We start from the raw sequence: 21,658 nt of genomic DNA, 5'->3' as shown, positions 1-21,658 counted from the left end.
ATCTTTTTATGTTGTAAACCACCATGAGCGAGGTTTTAACTATGGAAAGGCGGCACACAGATAAAAGACTACTGTCAGGACAGGATGCAAGAATGAAGCAAGTCGTGGCTTAATAGCAGCAGTCCCAGAAGGATTTGATGAAACCAGTTGGGTGGCATCGCTGTCTTCATCTGATAGCCATATAACTTCCTGATGGCACTGTGACATAGAAAGTCACCATAGATAACTCTGTTGCCCCCATTGTCCCATAATTTAATCTTAGAATAGAGCAATATTAAAGAAGTTCATTAAGAAAAAAAATGAGGTGGGATCCAATCAAGTTGCAGATTAACAGTCTATATCAATGATAGGGAACCTGGTGATAAGATTCTAACTCCCATCATCCCTGACTACTGGCTAGCTAAGGCTGATGGAAGCTGGAGTCCAAAAACATTAAGAGAGCCACCAGTGCCCCATCCATTCTGCACCTATTTTCTACAACCAAGCCTATTCCATTTGTTTTGGTAGCAGCCCTTCCTCTGCATTTAACCTGATTAATCTAGATGGGGTCTCAGAAGCTGGACAGGTTTGGGCCATTACATTACTGCTTAGGCTTTTGTAGCAGATTCCAAAGAGAACACTTCATCTTTGCTGTCACCGGAGGAACACTTTAAACATTTTATGAAGACAACTGGCTTTTATTTCAATAGCTCTTACTTTCAAGTAGTATGTTTCAACTTTTGTTTTTATCCAATTCCACTTTATTTCCACTAAGGGAACTCAAAGCAGCTAACATTAGATACAAATAATCAAAACAATATAAAGAAGCATGATAAAATAATAATAATAATAGTTATACCAATAATACTACAAATGAACTGAACAGATCATCAGTTCATCTTTTCCCAAAATCTTCTTAAGAGTCAGGTCTTCATTTGGCACCACAAAACATGTAGCATGTGGGAATGTCAACATTATTTTATTTCTTGGCTGAATATCTTCTTTAGTTATTTAATTTCTCTCTACATAAGCTTGACACAGGGAGTCCTATGGTGCTGATTGAGAGTCAAAGGTGGATCGTAGGTTGAGACTGATTGAAGAGCACTAACTAATTTCCTGCTCAGCTAACCCCCAACCCTAAGAACCACAGACATATGCCCCTGCCACTGAAGGTTGTGCAGATGGGAATGTTGCCCTCAGGCTGAAGAAGGTTAACCATCCATGATGTAGACTAACTCAGTGCCCCCAAAACCAGGCACTCAGAATAGTTAAACAGATAATATCTGAGATGTACAAATCATAACAGATGGAAGCAAGACGTTTCAGTGATAATTGAATGAAGTTGGCTCATGAATGGAGAATCTCCCTTAAGCGTGAATAAAACCCTGTTTATAACTATTTGGGAAAACATTTCCCCCCTGGTAATTTTCTTATTATTATTGTGAGTTTTGTTTTCATGGAAATTCTTCATCTTTGGCTGTAGTCACAACCCAGATCCCTGCATTGTAGGAGGTTGGACGAGATGATCGTTGTGGTGTCTTACAACTCTACAACTCTGTGATTCTATATAATTCACCCAACCATGCTTTCTTGGGAGTAATTCCCACTGATTTCAATTGGATATACTTTCCAAGTACGTGTAGGCTTCCTGCTCTGGTCAGCTTGCTTATATGCTTTATCTAAGAAGAATGTCTAGAACTAGATTCTAATATCTACCCTTCGTATAACCAAGATAAGTTCTTAATTATGCATCCCCTTATATCAGGTCTTCCGTTTAGTGATATCCATTATACGGAGTGTCATCGTAATGCATGGAATCACACTTTTTCTACTGGATTTTCTTTTTCGTGATCATTACTTGGTTTTTTTATTTGATGAATCAGTTCTTCTTCCTCTGGTTCCTCTACTTTGTTTGTCACATACCTATCTTTCATATCTCTTTTTTTCTTTCTGTCTCTTTCTGCTGTTGTTTTCTTTAATTTTAGTTCCTATGGAGGGACAAATAAATGATAAATTCATGTTCTAGTAAATAGATGAATATTTTTAGGTAGATTTTTGTACAACTGCTGCAAAAAATACTAAACTACTAGACCCTTTAAACTCTAAGAACAAAATATTATAATCACAACTGTAAAACAAAGCAAAACACCAATGTATTAAACACCAAAGAATTTAAATCAATAAATTGTTCTCTTTATTTGCCCTTTAGATGTCACATTAGGCTATATCTTGCTTATATCTTGAGCTTTTCTTTATCATTTTTGTTGTCAGACCTGTTTTCTCAAAGCACATGCCATTGCAATCTGAATTGAAATATATGGTAGTTACACCTGAGGTGTGGGGATTACTAGTTTTGTTTTCTTGTAAAAGCAGTGATTCATGGGCTGAAGAATTTGAGTTTCAAGAACGTTTTGCAATTTGTGATAAATGTAAGATAGATGGCAGCTTTGCAACTTGAAATTCGTTTCTTATGTGTTGCATTTAAATCTCCATTTGTTGCATGAAGATAACAGGCTTAAATCCTTCTTAGGGGAAGGTGCCTTTTCTTTTCTCCAACGTCTAAAAAATTGCTTCTGCTGATCTTTGAAGCCAGACCTGAAAGCATTAGTTGAGAACATAAAAGCTGACCTTAGAGGGATGGGGAAGGCAGATGGACCCTCTCATTTTGGTGCTAATGGTATACTTCAGCCGAAAGGAAAAAAAGCAGGGGTTAGAAAGATAAACGTTCTTCCTCTGACTTAACGAGAAAAGTGTATGTGCAAACTGTAACCCTAAGATGTAGGGCATTGGTTCTCAAACTTTTATTTTCAGAAGAAAAATTTGCTTGCGCCACGCCAAATACTTCTTGATAAGAAATACATTGGAAAACAAAAATAAACAATTCCTAGCAGTGTTTGGTTTATAACACAGAACACAACTACTTTATAATGTGATCATAGGACATCCAGAAAGATTAAAACATTGCAGCTACCTAAGAACATTGAAACACCCTTTGAGAACCACTGGTGTAGGTAGGGTGTGAAGATTTTTAATCCACTTATATACTTATGTTGTTCACAAAAATAGTTTTCTGATGCTCTGGTACATATGCATGGAGTTTTGAGCATAATATATTTCTGTGTCCTAGTTCCTCTATTGTACAGTGTGAGCTTCATCTTGCATCATTTAAAATCTCAACACTATCAGCAGACTGCCATATTAAGTGGCCCAACAGTGGAAATAATAACAAGGCTAAGCAAAAAAAATGATACTGGAAGCAAATGCTGTTTCCATGCACATGCAAAATGTAGTTCATAATACTGAACCCACTGTTAATTGGAGCTGTGTCTACGAAATTATGTAGACAATATTCTTACAAACAGATTTGGGTCCATGTGTATTTTTCCTACCTATGATGCATCCTAACTAGCTTAATTACCGGTAAATTAGCTCAGAAATTTTACCTGTGGTGTGATTCTGTAACATTTAATCAACTGATTATTTGTTTAATCTGGAAACAGAAGACCAGGAGATATGGATCCACCAAACTGAAGAAATGTGTACATATTTTAAAACTGTACTTACCTTTTGATCCTGCAACTTGCACAACCCACGAGGATATCTTGCAATACTGTTCATGTAGTTTTCAGCCTTTTGCCACTCTTCATTCCACTTTTGGACTGTGTATCGAGGTTTGCAGTTCATAATTCTTTCCAGGATGGCGTGATTCTCCTGGCTTACTTTTCGAAATTCTCGTTCTCGTCTTTCTCTGTTTAAGCTAAAGGTGGGAGAGTATTATATACTGTTGAAATAAAGATTCTATCCATAGCATGGAGGGGAAATACACCTATAGATATTATTGGCAGCTACAATGCTTCATGTGCAGAAGAAAATGAAGATTGGTACAATCAAAAATACACGCATATTATGGTTTGCCTTACCAAACTAATTTATAATAAGTAATTGAGTAGGCTATATGTTTTATAAGAAAGATAGTATTATATATAGTACAATTTCTTCCACTAAGAAAAATCCCACCCACCCCGGATAATGGCTTCAAAAATTCTGCCTAGCATTCTCCTTAAGGGAAACTTTCGTATATCATGGCTCCCCTATCACACTCCAGTTGTCAAATTGATGTGTTTCACTCCACGTTCTGCTGCTTATGTCTCAGAAGTTTGTTCCTTGCCGTAGGGAAATCTCTGGACAGTCAACAACCAGCCTCTGTGTGCCTATCCCCAGTTGATTCCTTCCCTGAATCATAGAGATATTGTGACACATCCCAATCATCAATTGAAATATGTTATTGGTTAATACATTTTGTACTATTGGAGGTCTCAACAGGGAAAGATCCAAAATCTCAGTTTATTTTTATTTTTTAACTGTTTACAAATTTTTGTGCACAGGTAGGAGACCCTATGGATAATATTAGGCTAGAACAACTCCTATATTAGTTCCAGGTTAGTACTGATTCCCCTTCTCTACCAATACTTTTACCATCCTGCTCTGTTTTTGGACTATGCACATTTTTTAAAAAAAACACCTTTATGGTTTGAAAATTTTTTTTAAAAGGGGAAAAAATCATAAAATGCTTACTGTCGCTTTCTAACGTTTTCTATGTTTGAAGACCCATTCCTTTGGATGATTAAATTGTCAAAACTCCCCCCCCCCAAAAAAAAAGAGAGAAAAGAAATGGCAGCTGAAGTGGCCTTTACACAAACATTTTAAAGAAGGCATGCCTGTAAAACAGCCCCAGAGCTTCTTGTTATTATACAGGTCATTAAAGGGTAAGTTATTAAGTGCCATGGTCAATGCTGTTAATGTAACTGGATAGCCTTATACCAGTTTGATTACAAGCTGTACCTTTTGGCCTCATACTCATTTTTGTTATCAGTTCTTCCTTTGGTCCTCATGATACAAGACATCTTCTCTAGCAGCAAACGGTTCTCCCTCTCGATGATTGACAGGCGGTCCTTCTCCAGCTGAAAAGACAGGGGGATACTTAGGGAAACGAATTATGTTCCATACATTACATCCTCTCTAGCCAAGGACACCTACAGCATTTGATTCCCCCACTCCCTTCACACTTGTAATTTTGTGTGCTGTAGAATATGATGGTAGAAATGCTATATTTCAGGATGAAATTCAAAAATAGATGAGATCTGTACACACTTAGAACTTACTGAAATTGAATCTTGAGTAATGCAGAAAACTCTTAGAGTTATCTGGGTTATTGAGGGGGAGGGGAAATAAAAACTGCATTCTTAAATCATACCAAAGACCCATCTCATTCAGAATCCTGCTTTCTGTAGTCAGTGCATGGACAACTGTTATCTAGAGTCCCTCAGGTTGTTGTTTTTTACTCAGGCCTTTGGTAGTCTATAGTGTATTTCTCATCTTTTAGTGGGGTATCCTTATAGTGTTCTATGAGTGTTGTAGGAATTTTGTATTGTACATTCTTTTAAAGATTCTGGATTTGAATTAATTTTACCTGCTCATATTTTATCTTATGTCACTTTGAGACCTTTTTTTGTATAAAACAACAACTAATAATAATAAACTTCATTAAAAAATCAACATACCTTAACATACCTTAAGTTTTCTTAACTTCAAATGAAGATGCCCATACGTTCGAGGAGTAGAGGTGTCCACCACAGGTTTGGTAGTCTGAATCTGCAGTGGAAAACAAAACACTCCTGGTTTTTAGTCTTTAAATGTGCCTATAGAATAGAAGGGAACTTCTTTAGTGATTTAGGCGGCAAAGCCATTGTACACTTTGCCTTCTCCCTAATCTTTGCTGATTGATTCTGTTATGACAATGACCCCATAAGTAAGTACAAATATCAGACATGAAGACGGATCCACATAAGAACAGCTTGCTGAATCAGGCCAATGACCCATCTAGTCTAGCATCCTGTTCTCACAGTGGCCAACCAGATGTCTGTAGAAAAACCCAGAAGCAGAACATGTGCACAAGAGCACTCTCTCTTCTTGTGGTTTCCAGCATTCAAAAGCATTGAAGAAAGAGGGAGATGTTATAATCTAAATGCAAAAGCCACCCATATTGAGCAAAGGAAAAGCCCTAAATCAAAAAGGTTAATTTTCACCTTGAGTGCCAAACTCAATGACATATTTCCTTCTGTTTATATCAGTTTACAGCAAAAATAAAATAAAATACAAAGGGTGATATCCAAGGAGTTCATTCATTTCAGTGGGTCTGGTCTGAGTATGACAAATGTTGGCTATCATCCAAAAACTATAAACTCTAGAAAGCTAACATTTCTCCAATGGTTAGTTCTCGTGTAGGTTTTCTGACACCATTTAACCTTTGTGCATGTGTGGCTGTATAATTTGTAACAGAAGAATAGTGGTATGAGTTTTACTTTCCCCTGTGCACTCATAGCTTGGGGGAGCCCCCAGATCTATATTTGTGCAACAAAAGAAAACCCACTGATAAAAGCCATTGATAAATGCAAGGCCTTTTCGTCACAGAAATTAAAGGAATGTAGGAAGTGGCCTACAGTGTTCGTGTGAAATGCTTATTAATTTTTCTTGAAATGATTTTGAGATTGGACCGTTTCTTTGTAAATAAATTCTTGGCATGGTAGCAATTCTTTGGTTTAAAGTGTGGAGGGGAGTCAAGAGGGAGCAATGTACAGTGCATACTAAAACAGCAAACTGAGCGGTGCCTAATTGTTATGTCCTTGGCAGAAATGCAAAGGCATTTCCTCTCAACAAGTTTGGCTCTGTGCATGAAGCAGCTTGCAATTTTATAAGAGAGCCACCACACTTACCTTTCTCTTGTGTTCTTCGTATGCCGCTTTGTCCCACTTTTGCTGAAGGTATTTACTGCCACACGGCAAAATTGGCTGGTAGGATCGGTGCATCTTAAAACAACATGAAATACCTCTAAATCTGGACTACTTCAAAGAGAGTGCGTCATTGGCCAGAAGCTTCTTGAGTGAAGCTCTAACAACTGTGGTGTGTTTGCTGCAGGTCATGTGGTGGTTGCTATGGAATCGCTGAGGCAAAAAGTGAATAGCTGGTGATAGCATTTTAAACAATATGTTTGCGAAGTAACAAGCAAGAACCAATAATCAAAGACTGCAATACTGTACACACTTTTAAGGAAGTAATCCCCACTGAAAACAATGTGACTTGCTTACTGAGAGTGTAGATATGTATAGGACTGAACTGTAAAACGAAGATTCCAAATGATATCCTTTTCAACACATTAATTTCTGGAACAATTACACCCCCCCCCTATTTCTGTGATCTTGGCTTAAAACATCAACAATTAAAGAAAAGCAATTAGTCCAATAATAAAACCTTTATAGCATTGCAGGCAAGTATATATTTGCACAAAAGTAGTACTGGTATATCAAAGTCCAAGACACACAATGAAATGTGGCCTCTGTCATTTGTTAAAAATGGTTTTCTGCTGAAAACTATATTGCACATTATTGTGTGGAAAACACTCCCAGGTAGGAAATAATGAGAAGCAGCCTGTAGGATCATTGTGTGTGACAATCCCACATATATGGGGTCTTTGTTGCCACCGCCAACTAGCACATGCACATACAGTGAGAAACCCACATAATTGTCACACACATCTGCATTGCATATAGAAAGCTTGCAACGTGTGCATGCACTTCCTACGACATTTATATATTAGAAACCTTTATATCCTACTAACTGGCCCTGCCACGCGTTGCTGTGGCTCAGCCTGTTAAATGGAGCCTCAGAGTCCCCCTTCAGACTCCCCTCACCTTCAGAGTCCCCCTGTTTTCCATTCTGGCCCCTCCTCTCCCCACCCCCACAGCTCATCCCTGTGATTGGCCCCACCCTGTCCCGACCCATGACCTATCCCGCCCCCTCTTCCCCCCATCCCCCACCCAGGCGAGCCCCCACCTCCATTCGGCCCAGTCTGGAAAGCCAAGCCGAGATGCTGTGGAGAGGGATGTTTTCCTAGGTGCAGTACCAGTGTAGCCATCACTAGAGGGTGCTATTTTGCAACCTCTTCTGTGCTCCCAGCATGTACTTTTGTCGGATTTGCGAGTTCTGGAACACGTGGTTTTGGGGGTTTTACCTGGCCCAGGTGTGACATCTGCCTTTGAAAACGGTATGGGTTTCTCTCGTAGTTGTTAGGTTTTTCTTTATTGACATGGTTAATGGTGCTACTCAGAGATGTGTGTTTGTAGCCCTGATCTGAATGATAGCACACCTGTAAGCGTTTGATAATTTGAATAATTGGAGGTGGAGTTTCCTTGCTGCACTGAATGCGGCAAGGTGATTGGGTAATTGATTATTTTGAAAATTGTATTTAAGTTACCCAAATGTTTCATGAGTTTGTGTAGTGTAGTGTGAGGTATAGCGGAATGGTGCTAAGAGGGGTGTATTGTATGTTTTGTATGTATTGTATAATAAAAAGCAAGCAAAGGTATTGCATTCGAGTTTGTTATTTCGTCGACCCTGCTGCTGCTGCCACTCGGTTGGTGTGAATGCCCAACAGTAGTCACATTTGACTTTGGTCCAAATTCGAACACAAGCGCTCAAGCAGTTTCGTTGAACATTGGAGACGAACACACATGCCCAGTTTACATTTCTATATATATCGATTTAAGGGTGACATCAGAAAAGTCCAGCATCCTGTTCTCACACTGGCCAACCAGATGCCAATGACAAGTCCACAAGCAGGAGCTGAGTGCAAAGGCACTCTCCCCAGTTCTAATTCCCAGCAAGTGATATACAGGGACATACTGCCTCCAATGGTAGAGCATGTTCATCATGGTTAGTAAGCCATTGATAGCCTTAACTTCCAGGAATTGTGATTACTTTTTAATGGTCCCAGAGTATCAGAAGCTACTAGGGCTGAGGCCAGTCAGGAACCCTTGTGTTTTGGTACAGCAGCTTCACGTGTTTCAGTTTGCTACCAGAGTTGCAGTTTAGGATATCCCTAGGTAGCTAGGGATGAACGGCTTTTTATAGAAGTTAAAATGTTCTGCAGGAAACCAGTAAAAGAAGAGGGAGTATTTATTTATTGCATGTTCTATCCCTTCCTTAGAATGAGGTGCTGTGAGTGAGCACCTGCTTTAAAAGTTTAAAGGACTCTGGAAACCATGCTTTAAAGCACCACAAATTATCCCTTTCTCAGATTCATGCTGGGACTGCCCAGACAACTAGAAAGGAGGAGAGACAATTGGTGGTAGCAGCAGCAGTGGGCAGGCAGTACTACATTGCTCAGTATGACTTATGATAGGACTCACCCTGCAGGATTCAACACACCCAATTCCTCCAGGCTCCACCCACCCCCGATCGCCCAGATTCTTTTCTGCGCTAGCTTTCGCCCCACACTGCGGGACTGCATTTCTACCCTGCCTTAGTTCTGGCCCCACACAGAGGTATCCGCAGCCATGTGTCTTTTGTGTATTTATTGACTCTGCCCACTGGAATGGGAATACTTTGTAGAAAGGGGAAAGAGATTACCATAAGTGCCTGTCAGGAACACTAAGCTAGGTGCTTTCTCTCTCTTGCTCTTTCCGTTTCTTTAAATTCTCAGAACATTGCTGTGCGGTTTGATGTGAAGAACTGCTGAACATCAGAGCTTTCCCAATGCATTTAATGGCATTCCACAGCTGAAAGGCCGAATCCACAATTCATGTGCTCATAATCGTGTTTAAATGTGTCTCCCCCCCCCTTCTCAGGACTGGAACCTAACACATTGTATTTTGCAGGATTAGAGGCACTGAAAGAGTATGGAAAGCAGCTCCTGCCCCAACCATCAAAAAAGAAATGTGCAGATACACTTAACAGGTCCTCTACGTTTGTGGGTAATATTCCTAGTCTAACTGATGTACACTTGGCAGCAAAGGCATTATTCACAAGCCATCTTTATGCCAACTTTACCTCAGAGCCATTGTATTAAATGGCGTAATTTAAAGAGCAGGCATCTTACAAGTTCATGGGTTAGCTCTGGCTTCTGACTGAGGCTGTTTGTGCCCCTACCAAATTTTAAATAAGACCTGATAAAAGGTTTAATCCAAGGTTTTATTTATAAGGAAAACAAAGTTGTTTTCAATTTTGAGGCGTTAAATAGATCTTATATCGTATTTCTTGCATGTCTATCTGCTGTCCCACCTGGTGCTGTTTTTAGTAGACATTACTGACACCCGAGTGGATCTGATTTGATTCAGCTTTGCCTGCTTGGGTTCTTGGGGCAGCACATAGGTTGGAAGGGTGTGTGTGCAGTTTGTAGTCATCCACAGAAATTCCACAATCCTCACTAGGAAACCAACCTGTCTGGGAACCAGATGTGAATCTCCACTTGCTGTTGTGCCGGAAGGACATTTTATTGGTGTTCTGTCAATCCTGTGGTTTTGGAGAACCCTTGAACAATAATCCCAGGAGTCTTAAATGTAGAAGCTGAGTCCACCTTATCTGGTCTGGCTAAGGACTTCATGGTCATCAAGACAACTGTGGATCTGCCTCAATGCATCACGGGTCAAACACATATTGCAGGTCATACTCTCAATTAGTCTTCAGTACAGAGCAGATTGGGAGTGATCCAGTGGCAAGAAGGTGAGTGTCACCCCACTGTCATAGACCGATCACTCCCAGGTAAGATTAGGGTTGGCTGTGAGTGAGTCTATAGGAGTAGGGGGACGGCTTTTGTTATGCAAGGGAGGGCCTTCCTGGTGGTGGTGCCCCAGTTCCCCCTGGGGAGGTGTGCTTTCCTCCATGTTAAAACCTTTTTGGTTTTTATGAATAGTTTGTATGAACTATTGGGACATAAATGGAATTAACAATTTTAGCATCACTGTCCAGTGAACTCTGTTCTTCATTTTCTAAATACAGTATGTAATTTTAGAAATTTTAATAGTTCTGTGATGGTTGTATTTTGGAGTGTCATGACTTCTGTGGGAGGAAGGGCAGTACAGAAATACAATTGATGGTGACAATTGATGTTAGACCTCTTTTTTATTTTACATGTAATATGTAAATAAGGGACCCAGGTGGCGCTGTGGTTAAACCACTGAGCCTAGGGCTTGCTGATCAGAAGGTCGGCGGTTCGAATCCCTGTGACGGGGTGAGCTCCCGTTGCTTGGTCCCAGCTCCTGCCAACCTAGCAGTTCGAAAGCATGTCAAAATGCAAGTAGATAAATAGGAACCGCTACAGCGGGAAGGTAAACGGCGTTTCCATGTGCTGCTCTGGTTTGCCAGAAGCGGCTTTGTCATGCTGGCCACATGACCTGGAAGCTATACGCCGGCTCCCTCGGCCAATAATGCGAGATGAGCGCGCAACCCCAGAGTCGGTCACGACTGGACCTAATGGTCAGGGGTCCCTTTACCTTTACCTTTAATATGTAAATAGGTATAGGATGACATACAAATGTCTATACTGTGAGTCCAAATGTCCTACAGTTAGAAACCCATTCCTGCTAGAGGGTGGCATCTTCATTGTGCAATCTGACTACCCACAAGTGGTTCAGCTTGTGCAGCAAAATATACTTTCATTCCGCAAAACATTGTTTGTAGAACAGAGTAGCCCAAGGCAATACAGAAATTGGCTATTCCTGATTTGACTCCTGATGATAAACAGGAGAATATTAGTAGTGATTATCTCTTAACTGGTTTAAGCTTCAGCAGAAGCTGCAGCAAATACAGACACAGATTTAATCCAAAGCAGATCTCCTTATCCAAGCAGTATGTTGACAGACTTCATCTGCAAGATTCTGGTAAGCTCCCGGAATTGTTCACAGCATTCCAAATGAGACCATGCCAGTCCTAAGGTACTACTATTGCTTACTGAATCACAGGAACAATGTTCCTGCCTAAAAATAACATTAGCTATCTGTACCATAACAGCACATTGTTGTTGCATACCCATCTTCTCCCCATTCTGCTAAAACAAATACAGTGTACAGCAGAGTCGCAAATGCCATGGGTTTCATTCTGTCTCATTGTGTGAATGAGTAATGGTAAAGGTACCCCTGACCATTAGGTCCAGTCATGGATGACTCTGGGGTTGCGACGCTCATCTTGCTTTACTGGCCGAGGGAGCCGGCTTTTGTCTGCAGACAGTTTTTTCTGGGTCATGTGGTCAGCATGACTAAGCTGCTTCTGGTGCAACGGAACACCGAAACCAGAGCAGCGCACGGAAACGCCGTTTACCTTTCCGCCGGAGCGGGACCTATCTATCTACTTGCACTTTTTTGGAGTGCTTTCGAACTGCTAGGTTGGCTAAAAGGGCCTCCTGACCGTTAGGTCCAGTCGCGGACGACTCTGGGGTTGCGGCGCTCATCTCACTTTACATGCCGAGGGAGCCAGCGTACAGCTTCCGGGTCATGTGGCCAGCATGACTAAGCCGCTTCTGGCAAACCAGAGCAGCGCATGGAAATGCTGCTTACCTTCCTGCCGGAGCGGTATCTATCTACTTGCACTTGACGTGCTTTCAGACTGCTAGCTGGGCAGGACCTGGGACCAAACAACGGGAGCAACACCCTGTCGCGGGGATTCAAACCACCAACCTTCTGACCGGCAAGCCCAAGGATCTGTGGTTTAGAATGTTTTAAATCATTAAAATATTAGGTGATGAAGCTGTAGTAGGTGACATGATAGCTTCATCAGCGATGCGATTGGTTGGCTTTGGTGATGGGCCTTTTGACAGACACAAGGCATATCTTCATATTACTTCTATACAAGTGGTGAATGTGCACCTACAAACTCAGCCCAAATCTTCAGTGTGCTCGCTTTACAGTGCTGAATGTGGAAGTACAGTTAGTGCTGTTATACTCTCTGCATATAATAATACATCCCGTGTTTATACCACTTATCCTTGTTTTTTGATAATGAGAAAACTATTCCTGCATTGGCAGATGAGTATTACTTGGTTTGCGCTGCATGCAAAATGATACTGTTGTGCTTATCTGTGTGATTGCTCTTACGTTTGTGTTTCATTCATAGGAGGCTAACCTTTTGGGCTGAAACTTATTTGAGATTTCACCATTTCCAGCAGGTGGTAGAAATCTAGGTAGAAATGGCTTGCTTATCTATTTATATAGCAATATTGTGCACTGTGACTTGTTTTATCCACAGTGATTAGACTGCATAATTGACACAGATTGGCAACAGCTGTAATTTATCTGTATAACATGCAATTATCGTTCTAGGAATCAGAGAAAGCATGGAATTAAAGAACAACCCTAAAGAAAACAAATATATTATATTAGGGGCTGTGCCCCTGCTTGCTTTGCTTGCCAACTCCACCTACCCTGCCAACCCCACTCTCAAAACCACCCACCCTTCCCTTTGTACCTAGCTAAAGCCACGCCCCTCCTCCCTTCATTCCACAGTGAAGCTAGTACTTTTTCCAGTCACTGTTCCTACAAAGCATATAAACTGCCTCATAGAAAGGGACAGGGAGAAACATGGCTCAGTTTGCATACCTCCCCAATTCACACTCCTTGAAATGATGTGCAAACTGAAACACAACATATCCTTAGTAATCCAAACTTCTCTGAATTTTGCAGTGCACTTCTCCACCCAATTAAGGTGTATAAAAAATGTACCCACAGGGGTAAAGTGTGCACAAAAATCCATGTTTGATATTTTATTGTGTTTTTCCTATTCTGCTGGGAGCCACCCAGAGTGGGTGCGGAAACTCAGCCAGATGGGTGGAGTATTGTTGTTGTTGTTGTTGGTTGTTGTTGTTGTTGTTGTTAATATAGTTGTACCATGGAAGTCGGACGGAATCCATTCCGGAAGTCCATTTGACTTCCAAAACGTTTGGAAACCAAAGCGCTGCTTCTGATTGGCTGCAGGAAGGTCCTGCAGCCAATTGGAAGCTGCGAAAGCCCCGTCAGACTTTCGGCTTCCAAAAATAGTTTGCAAACCGGAACACTCACTTCCGGGTTTGCAGCGTTCGGGAGCCAAAATGTTTGAGAACTAAGCTGTTTGAAAACCAAGGCACAACTGTAATAATGTATCACTGAAAACAACAAACAGAAATGCATTGTTTTTGTTGCAAAAACATGTATATTAGGCAAAATTGCATTTAACAATACATACCTTGACTGGCCAGCTAAACCAGGTGAGGGTAGCCTATGGATCTCAATCCCTTAGTGAGTTGGGAATTCCTCTGCATTCAAAGACTGCCTCTGGCAGATTGAGCATATGAAACCAATAGTGGATCAAATGGTCAAGAAGCGGTTTCTGCACGGGCTGTAGAGGGAAGGGAGGGGCAGATGGGGCTTGTCAACCTGGGAAGGTAGCCCATCTAGGAGAAGAAAAGGCTAAGCAGTAAACCCTAAACAAATCCAGAGTGGAGTCCCTAAGACAGTTGGATGGTGCCTTGTACGCCAAGCAACTGCAGCCAAGCTGGTGCCAAATGTATTGCTTTGGACCACATCAGAGGGGGGTCTTGTCGACTGGGCAGCCCAGGACCTCCATATTGGGGAAGTCACTTGGTGCTACTAACACAGCCGTTTGACATGACCCCTGGAGGCGCACTCCATTTTCTCTCAAGACAGATCAACAACAACAGTAATATATATGGAGAAAGCTACACTAAAATACTGACAAATTTTAATGGGGACCTTTTTTTAAAAAAAATGCAAACATGTGAAAATGCAGAAAAAAGTTTGGAGAAACCAGAAACTCTACCTCTGCTATACTTCCAGATTTGTCTTTCAAAACAGATTTACATCTAACCAGAAGAGGGCGTAGACACACTGCCTCCCAGATAGGCATATGAATCCTTTCTGAGGCAGGAAACGGTATCCGTGTTTCCTTTCAGCATAGGAATACTTAAAAATAAATATACTGTTGCCCCATGTTCTTGAAGAATATGGAGTACTGTATCTCTTTCTGGCAACTACATTGAAAATGTTATATCTAAGAAATGTTGATATGTTCAGTTATGTACAGAGTGTTATGTGCTGTGTTTTCGTTAGCTGTTTCCATTATGTTAAAGTTAGGTAATTAGAAAATCTCCTAACTCTACTTCCTCTCAAGGGAAACCTCTCATCTAGATCACTGAAAGGAAGTGATTTCCTTGCCTGGCAGAAATGAGTCACAGAAAACGACCTTCTGTGTAAGCCTAATTGTGGCTTAATTTAGATTTCAGAACCCTCTGCAGTGTTATAATATGGACACATGTAGTTCTGAATGCAGAGCCGCCGTGAAAGTTGGGCTCGATCCTGAAACTGTATAAATTCAGCAGAATTAAGAACAGAATTGTTTATAGGATACTGAAGTCAGGAAAGGAAGTATTCTATTTAGGTTCTTGTTTGAGAGAGCTACACAGCAAAATTATATGGGGAGGTAAAGGTAAAGGGACCCCTGACCGTTATGTCCAGTCATGGATGACTCTGGGGTTGTGGCGCTCATCTCACTTTACTGGCCAAAGGAGCCAGCGTTTGTCCGCAGACAGCTTCTGGGTCATTTGGCCAGCATGACTAAGCTGCTTCTGGCGAACCAGAGCAGTGCATGGAAATGCCGTTTACCTTCCTGCCGGAGCGGTACCTATTTTTCTACCTGCACTTTGCCGTGCTTTTGAACTGCTAGGTTGGCAGGAGAAGGGACCAAGCAATGGGAGCTCACCCCGTTGCGGGGATTCGAACCGCTGACCTTCTGATCAGCAAGCCCTAGGCTCTGGATTAGACCACAGAGCCACCCGCGTCCCAATATATGGGGAGGTGGGGTGCCCTTAATTAAGTCCCACCACTGATTATACATGTATATTCCTGTTTCAAAACGAGGAACCATTTTTAATACAAATCTTTGGAGCTGCATTGGAATTCAGTGGACAGCAGGATTTGCTGTCAAACAGAACTGCACTATGCATAGCACAGACTCTTGAAAGCACTGGGTTGTTCTGCCATATTTATTTATGATATTTATATCCCACACTCCAGATAGATGTCTCCCAGAGCAACTAAAAAGCAGGAGGAGGTCAAAATGGAACAAGATAGACTAAAAATCAAATAAAATCTTAGTGAAATAAATGGTGAATTCAAAAGGTAATTAAAACAACAACAGCACCCAAATAGGCTCTGCACTAGGTGAGCCTCCTTGGAGGAACCATTCTATAGTCAGGATGTCACAACTTTGAAGGCTCTATCTTTAGTCACTAGCATCCTGCTTCTGAAAGTAAGTGGGGGGTTGAAGAAGGAAGATCTTAATAACTGGGCAGGGGAAAGGTAGCCCCTCGGACACTATAAATCTTAAGAGGTAAGATCTGGAGACTTGTGTTCATTTCAGAAATGAACAGAAATGGAATCAGTACAGTTGTACTAAGGTTGACGAGGAAAGTTTCTTTTGCTCACTTTAGCCATTGCGTTTTGAATTTTCCAAACTCTTCAAAGGCAGCCGCAGGGGGGAAAAATCCCCTGAGTATTACCAGCACGTGAATAATTGTGTCCAAGTGATCTCTGTCCTAAAGAGGCCACAGTTTGCATGCCAGTCTCTGCTGGTGAAAGGTGTGCCAGAGGGGATACTTGGGCATCTAAAGATATAATTGGACAAGGGGCCTCTGCCCCCTGCTCACTGCACTTGCCAACCCCCCCGTCATTCACCCCATTAACTCCCTAGAGCTTCCCTCCCCACCCCAGGCAACTACTACACCCCCTTTTCACCTTCCAAACCCTATTTCTGAAGCCACTTCTCTCGTCTGTGCTGCAGCCCTGCTTTGAACCTGTTTCCATCTTCACCCCCATGTCCTTGCTTCCCTTCCTTTTGTGCAACCCCCCTTACACTCAGACCACCCCATTTGTCCTGCATCTTCCTCCTCCCACACGTTGCAACTACTAAGCACCTTTTCAGCATCTGTCCAGTTACCAAGTCACCATCTCCTGTTATTCTGCCCCTTTTGTACTCCATCTTTCTTCATCCCCCCCCCCCCCGAGGTTGGTGTGGTTACCCATTTGCCACCTCACTTTTAGCTGCAGATTTTATTATGTTTGGATGTGCACAGGAATTCTGAGGGCAACCCTACCTGTCTCTGAACCACCTTCTCTCTCTCTCTTCCTATTTCTTCTCTCTGCCACCTCACCCTCTCCTCCTTCAGTAAACTTATAATAGTCAGATAACCTGAACTTTTCAATTAATAAAACCATTCACAAAATCTGTAAACTCCAACAGTGGTCTATTGCCAATACTGTATATGCAAAAATGTTTTTGCACTCCATCCCAGTTGTTACAGTATACATAACAAATTCTCATGCACCCCCTAGAGTGCCTCCTCTGCCCCCTTAACACAAATTCCTAAGCCAGTGTTTTGTTATCTTAAGTGTACTTAAGGAATCTAGTCCTTGAATCTAATTTCTTGGCACTACTCTGAGAATCAAAAAGCTACAGCAAACAGTCTAAGGGATGCAAACATTCCACAGCAACCAAATCACCTCGACTGACATAGAGAAAAAGAATATGAATGATCAGAATGTCATAGAATCCTAGGAGGAATCTCAGCTAGATCATACATGGCAGTTGGCTATCCAACCTCTGCTTAAAAAAGGATAATATGCATTCTCTTAGGGGTAACAACTTGTGCAATATATGTCCCTCTCACCTCTTGTGTTCTTGACCTTTTATGAGTGACTAGGATGAGGACGCGGGTGGCGCTGTGGTCTAAACAACTGAGCCTAGGGCTTGCCGATCGGAAGGTCGGTGGTTCGAATCCCCATGATAGGGTGAGCTCCCGTTGCTCGGTCCCAGCTCCTCCCCACCTAGCAGTTTGAAAACACGTTAAGTGCAAGTAGATTAATAGGTACTGCTCTGGCGGGAAGGTAAGCGGCGTTTCTGTGCACTGCTCTGGTTTTGCCAGAAGCGGCTTAGTCATGCTGGCCACATGACCCGGAAGCTGTCTGCAGACAAACGTCAGCTCCCTCGGCCAGTAAAGCGAGATGAGCACCACAACCCCAGAGTTGTTCGCGACTGGACTTAACTGTCAGAGGTCCTTTACCTTTACCTTTTAGGATGGGGATATTGGGTGCTTCACAGCCAACATTACAGGTCCCCAGCTTGTGTAGCGATCTTCCACCCACCTGCTTTGTAACTGGGGCAAGCCCAGGGCCACTGTGTGCTGTGCGGTCTGCACAACCAAACAAGCAACTTCAGTGAGAGATTTGCAAGCACCACATATTACCTTGGACCTGGTTTTTAAACGAACTTTTTGATAAGGCACTGATGTGCTCAGCTGATTGGGACTGTGTGTTGCAAGCACTAAGGGGCACAAGGGAGAATTGGGGTGTTCTTTCAATGCCGGATGAACAACTCCAGCACATTTTCAGATATAATCTCTGAGCCGGTACCTCCCTCAACTGATTAATCTTGAATCTTGCACCATGGCATATAATTCATTCCCACTATGCTCCATGGCTGAATTTCTTGTTGCAAGTTAAAAAGAAATAAATTAAGGGTATGCCTGCATTAGTGTTCCTTGTTGTAGTACCTAAGAGGTTGCTTCTTATAGTTCCAGTACACTTTGTTCCTAGGCACTTCCTGCTTTCTTGAATACTAGGCTCCTTTTGGGGGCAAGCAAAGGATACATTTTTATTTCTAATGTTGATGTCCTTCTGCAAATCTTAACAACACACTTTTTCTGAATAATTATAACTCCCTAGTTCCTCTGTGAATTTTTCCCAGCTAACTTTCCCATGATTTTTTTTATCTTCCCCTGGGTAGTTTGGATTGTTTGGTACTTTGGTTGGAAAGGGAAACTTGTGTATTACACAGCCACACAAACCTATGTTTAACACTGGGTGCACACTCAACAGAGAGCCACAGCTAATCCTAATTGATCATACCAATACGAATTTTGTTTTCTCGTGCACTTGGCACTGACAAAGCATCAACAGCATGCTGCTTCTCACCATCAGTGCCACCATTACAGTACTCTGCTATTTGGGTGACCAATATTGCTTTGCTGGGATCAATATCCATAAACTTACACTAATCCCCTGCCAGGAACAAGTCAGTAGTAAATCACACTGTGCAAGTTGGCGTGAACTGTTAGCAAGAACCCAATCTGCACAGACTTGGCAGAGTGTCAGACCAAACGAGTACACAGCAGCTCATCCCCAGTAGGTCTTGCCCATGGATCAGTTGCAGTGGCTGAAAGTCCCTGCCTCCCCACAGCTTTTGAAGTACCCTCCTCTCCAGGGTTTCCCCCCTCAAGTAATCGGAGACTGCACCTGTGAGAAGCTAACTTAACTTCTCCTCTGCCCTTTTTATGCCTCTACTGGAGATCTTCTAGATGCAGAATTTGCCAGTGGCAAAGTAAGGAACACCAGGCAGCTGGTGGCAGCAGGGAGGCTGCAGCAGCAAATGGGGTGCATTAAAAGAGGGAACCCCAACAGGTGGCAGCAGAGAATGGTTTCTGTGGCTCTGCAGCTCCAAGGCAATAGGAATCGCCAAGCCAGGTTTAAGATAGTTCTAAGTTTTTCCTCCTAGGTGCATTTCCACAATAGTAATTTTAGCCAGTACTATACTGGTTCAGCCTGTGGAGCTTAGCAATCCCTTGAGTGAAGCCTTTCTACAGACCAGTTCAGCCCTTCAATCTTTCATTCACAAGCAGAAAACACCCTGCTCTCCTTGAGCAGATATGTGAACCTGCTTTTGCAGAATCCTGCTTTGAACCAGCCTCAGTACTCATACTGACTGGCAAGTGGCACCCTTCTGTTTGTTAAACTTATTCCAACCGTTTACATTAAAGCACAGGGTGAGACTCTACCCAACATGTTCAGTCAGCAGAGCATAACACTCTTAATCTCAGGGTCGTGGGTTCGAGCCCCACGTTGGGAGAAAGATTCATGCATTGCAGGGGGTTACTTTAGAATTAGATGACCCTCCACAATTCTATGATTCTCTGCCAGGGTTCCGGCACTACGTTTTCCCTGCACTTCCCGCTTCCACCACTCGATGGAGTGTGCTGTTCCCTCCCCTTCCCCGCCGCCCACACTATTCTACTGCTTTTGCACACTGTTGCTAGGATATTCTGGCATCAGGCTACTCCGGATGACCGGAGCTCAGTGGCAAAATCGAATCATTGGGCCAATGGGCCCATCCCATGCACAGAATTCTAGAATCGCAGAGTTGGAAAGGACCCCGCGGGACATCTCGTTCAACCCTCTGCAATCTCTCTCTCTCTATATATTTTGCAGAATGGAGGGGGGCGGGGAGGGGACAGACAGACTCCCTTTTCCAAGTACTACTGACTCACAGCCCGCGAACCGTCCTGTGGAAGTGCGGGGTAGTGGTAGGTGGAAAGAGCCTTCCACGCATAGGAGCCGAGGTCCCTTCGTCTCCCCGCCCCCATGAAATATTTGAGGGGGCTGGGACGCCACCCCCCCCCAAAAAAGTTGATGAGCATTACCATTCAAATGGTGCGCGTGCACTCCTGCTTCCAAGGGGTTTTCAAGGAAACACAGACGACCCCGATCCTCCTTGGGCAGCCTTTTACTCGCGAGAGGCACGCCGCTCAGGTTTCAAGCGGGAGGCGATAAAGCAAAAATATCTGGCTGCGGGCCATTTGTTTGACTACTTTCCCCTCTCTCTCCCCCTCCACCACCACGCCTTCCTCCTTAAGCTCCCGATTTGGGCGGGTGCACTGAAGCAGTGGCGCTACAGAAGTTAAAGCTGCCCCCCCTCCACCCCAGCGCCCCCCCTCCACCCACCAATCTCTCTCTCTCCCTCTCCAGCTGTTTGGTTTTGCGCTACAAATCTCTCCCCGCGTTTCTCATTCTTTTCCCCCAATAGGGAGCGGCCCGCCCGGCCTGGACCAATGGAGGGCGCCGCACAGCCTGCCCCCCCCCCTCAGCCAATGGGAGGGCGGCCGTGGGGGCGGCCGCTGCCTGAGCCGTGTGTTCTGCTCTTGCGAAGTGGAGCGCGAGGGTGGGGGCGGCCCAGTGCGCGCGCGCTCCTTCCCTCCCTCCCTCTCTCTTTCCCCGGGTCCCGCTTCAGACCGCGCATTGTATCTCTCGGCTCGCTGCAGTCGCGGGGCTCAAGAGGCAGCCCGACCCGAAGGCAGCCGAGCCGGCCTTTTTCCCGGCGGCGGGGGAGCTTTTCTGCAAGAAAGAAGAAGCCATGGCGGTGGAAGAAGAGGGGCTGCGGGTGTTCCAGAGCGTCAGGATTAAAATAGGTACCGGGGCGGAGGGAGAAGGAGAAAGGGAGGCGGGAGAGAGTAACAAAGGGAAGAACGGGAGCTGGGTGCTCCTTCCAAGCCGAGCAGGGGCTTCCCCCCCCGCAGCTCCCGAGGAGCGGCTGCAGCCCGGTTGGGACGGACAGGGGTGCCCCGTCAGCTGCCTGGGCTCCCCCACCAGCAGCTAAGGCTGCAGCACCGGCCCGTCGCTCGCTCTTATCCGGCCCTCGTTTGTTTCTTCCCGTGCAACCCGTCCCTGATGAGAAACGACGGGTCCTCCTCAGGGAAGGATGATGAATGGCGTGAGTGGCTTGGGTGTGTGTTAGTGTGTTGGAGAGGGGGCCCTGAAGTTTATAGGGTGAAGTGGGGGTGTGTGTGATGCTGGCATGGGAGAGAGGCGGGCCAGGATGCTAAGGAGCGGAAGAAGGGATGGCAGTAACTGTAAAAAGAAGAAGTGTGGTTGTGGTGGTGGGGGTGGGGGGTTGTCGCCGCTTGTCAACTCGTAAGATGTAAGGCAAGTGGCTCGCGCCCAATTTGCAGTGTGGGAATTGCTTTGCTGGGTCT

At 43.7% G+C, this 21,658-nt stretch overlaps 2 protein-coding genes across 5 annotated transcripts in view; one reads left to right on the top strand and one right to left on the bottom strand.

Moving 5' to 3' along the window:
* Positions 1 to 456: 456 nt before the first annotated feature.
* Positions 457 to 20,517, bottom strand: CFAP97D2 (CFAP97 domain containing 2). 4 transcript variants are annotated; one of them, XM_060273395.1, is made up of 6 exons: positions 20,330 to 20,517; positions 5,551 to 5,631; positions 4,822 to 4,940; positions 3,544 to 3,736; positions 2,608 to 2,661; positions 457 to 1,967 (listed from the first exon to the last, which is right to left on the bottom strand). In XM_060273395.1, the coding sequence occupies exons 1-6, from the start codon at positions 20,330 to 20,332 to the stop codon at positions 1,797 to 1,799; spliced, it is 621 nt and encodes a 206-aa protein (XP_060129378.1). In that variant the 5' UTR covers positions 20,333 to 20,517; the 3' UTR covers positions 457 to 1,796. The 4 variants fall into 4 exon arrangements, with proteins under 4 accessions (XP_060129378.1, XP_060129377.1, XP_034971614.2 ...); XM_060273394.1 differs by lacking the exon at positions 20,330 to 20,517 and adding an exon at positions 6,753 to 7,038; XM_035115723.2 differs by lacking the exons at positions 2,608 to 2,661; positions 20,330 to 20,517 and adding an exon at positions 6,753 to 6,971.
* Positions 20,518 to 20,868: 351 nt separating this feature from the next.
* The window catches only part of RASA3 (RAS p21 protein activator 3), a 115,359-nt gene continuing 114,569 nt past the window's right edge, over positions 20,869 to 21,658 (top strand). Inside the window, exon 1 of the mRNA XM_035114870.2 lies at positions 20,869 to 21,094. Within this exon, the coding sequence (XP_034970761.1) occupies positions 21,040 to 21,094 (55 nt within the window). The 5' untranslated portion in view covers positions 20,869 to 21,039. The remainder of the gene's footprint in view (positions 21,095 to 21,658) is intronic.

The sequence above is a fragment of the Zootoca vivipara genome, chromosome 4, assembly GCF_963506605.1.
Source record: "Zootoca vivipara chromosome 4, rZooViv1.1, whole genome shotgun sequence".
NCBI classification, from domain to species: Eukaryota; Metazoa; Chordata; class Lepidosauria; order Squamata; family Lacertidae; genus Zootoca; species Zootoca vivipara.
This window is presented reverse-complemented; position numbering and strand designations above follow the sequence as displayed.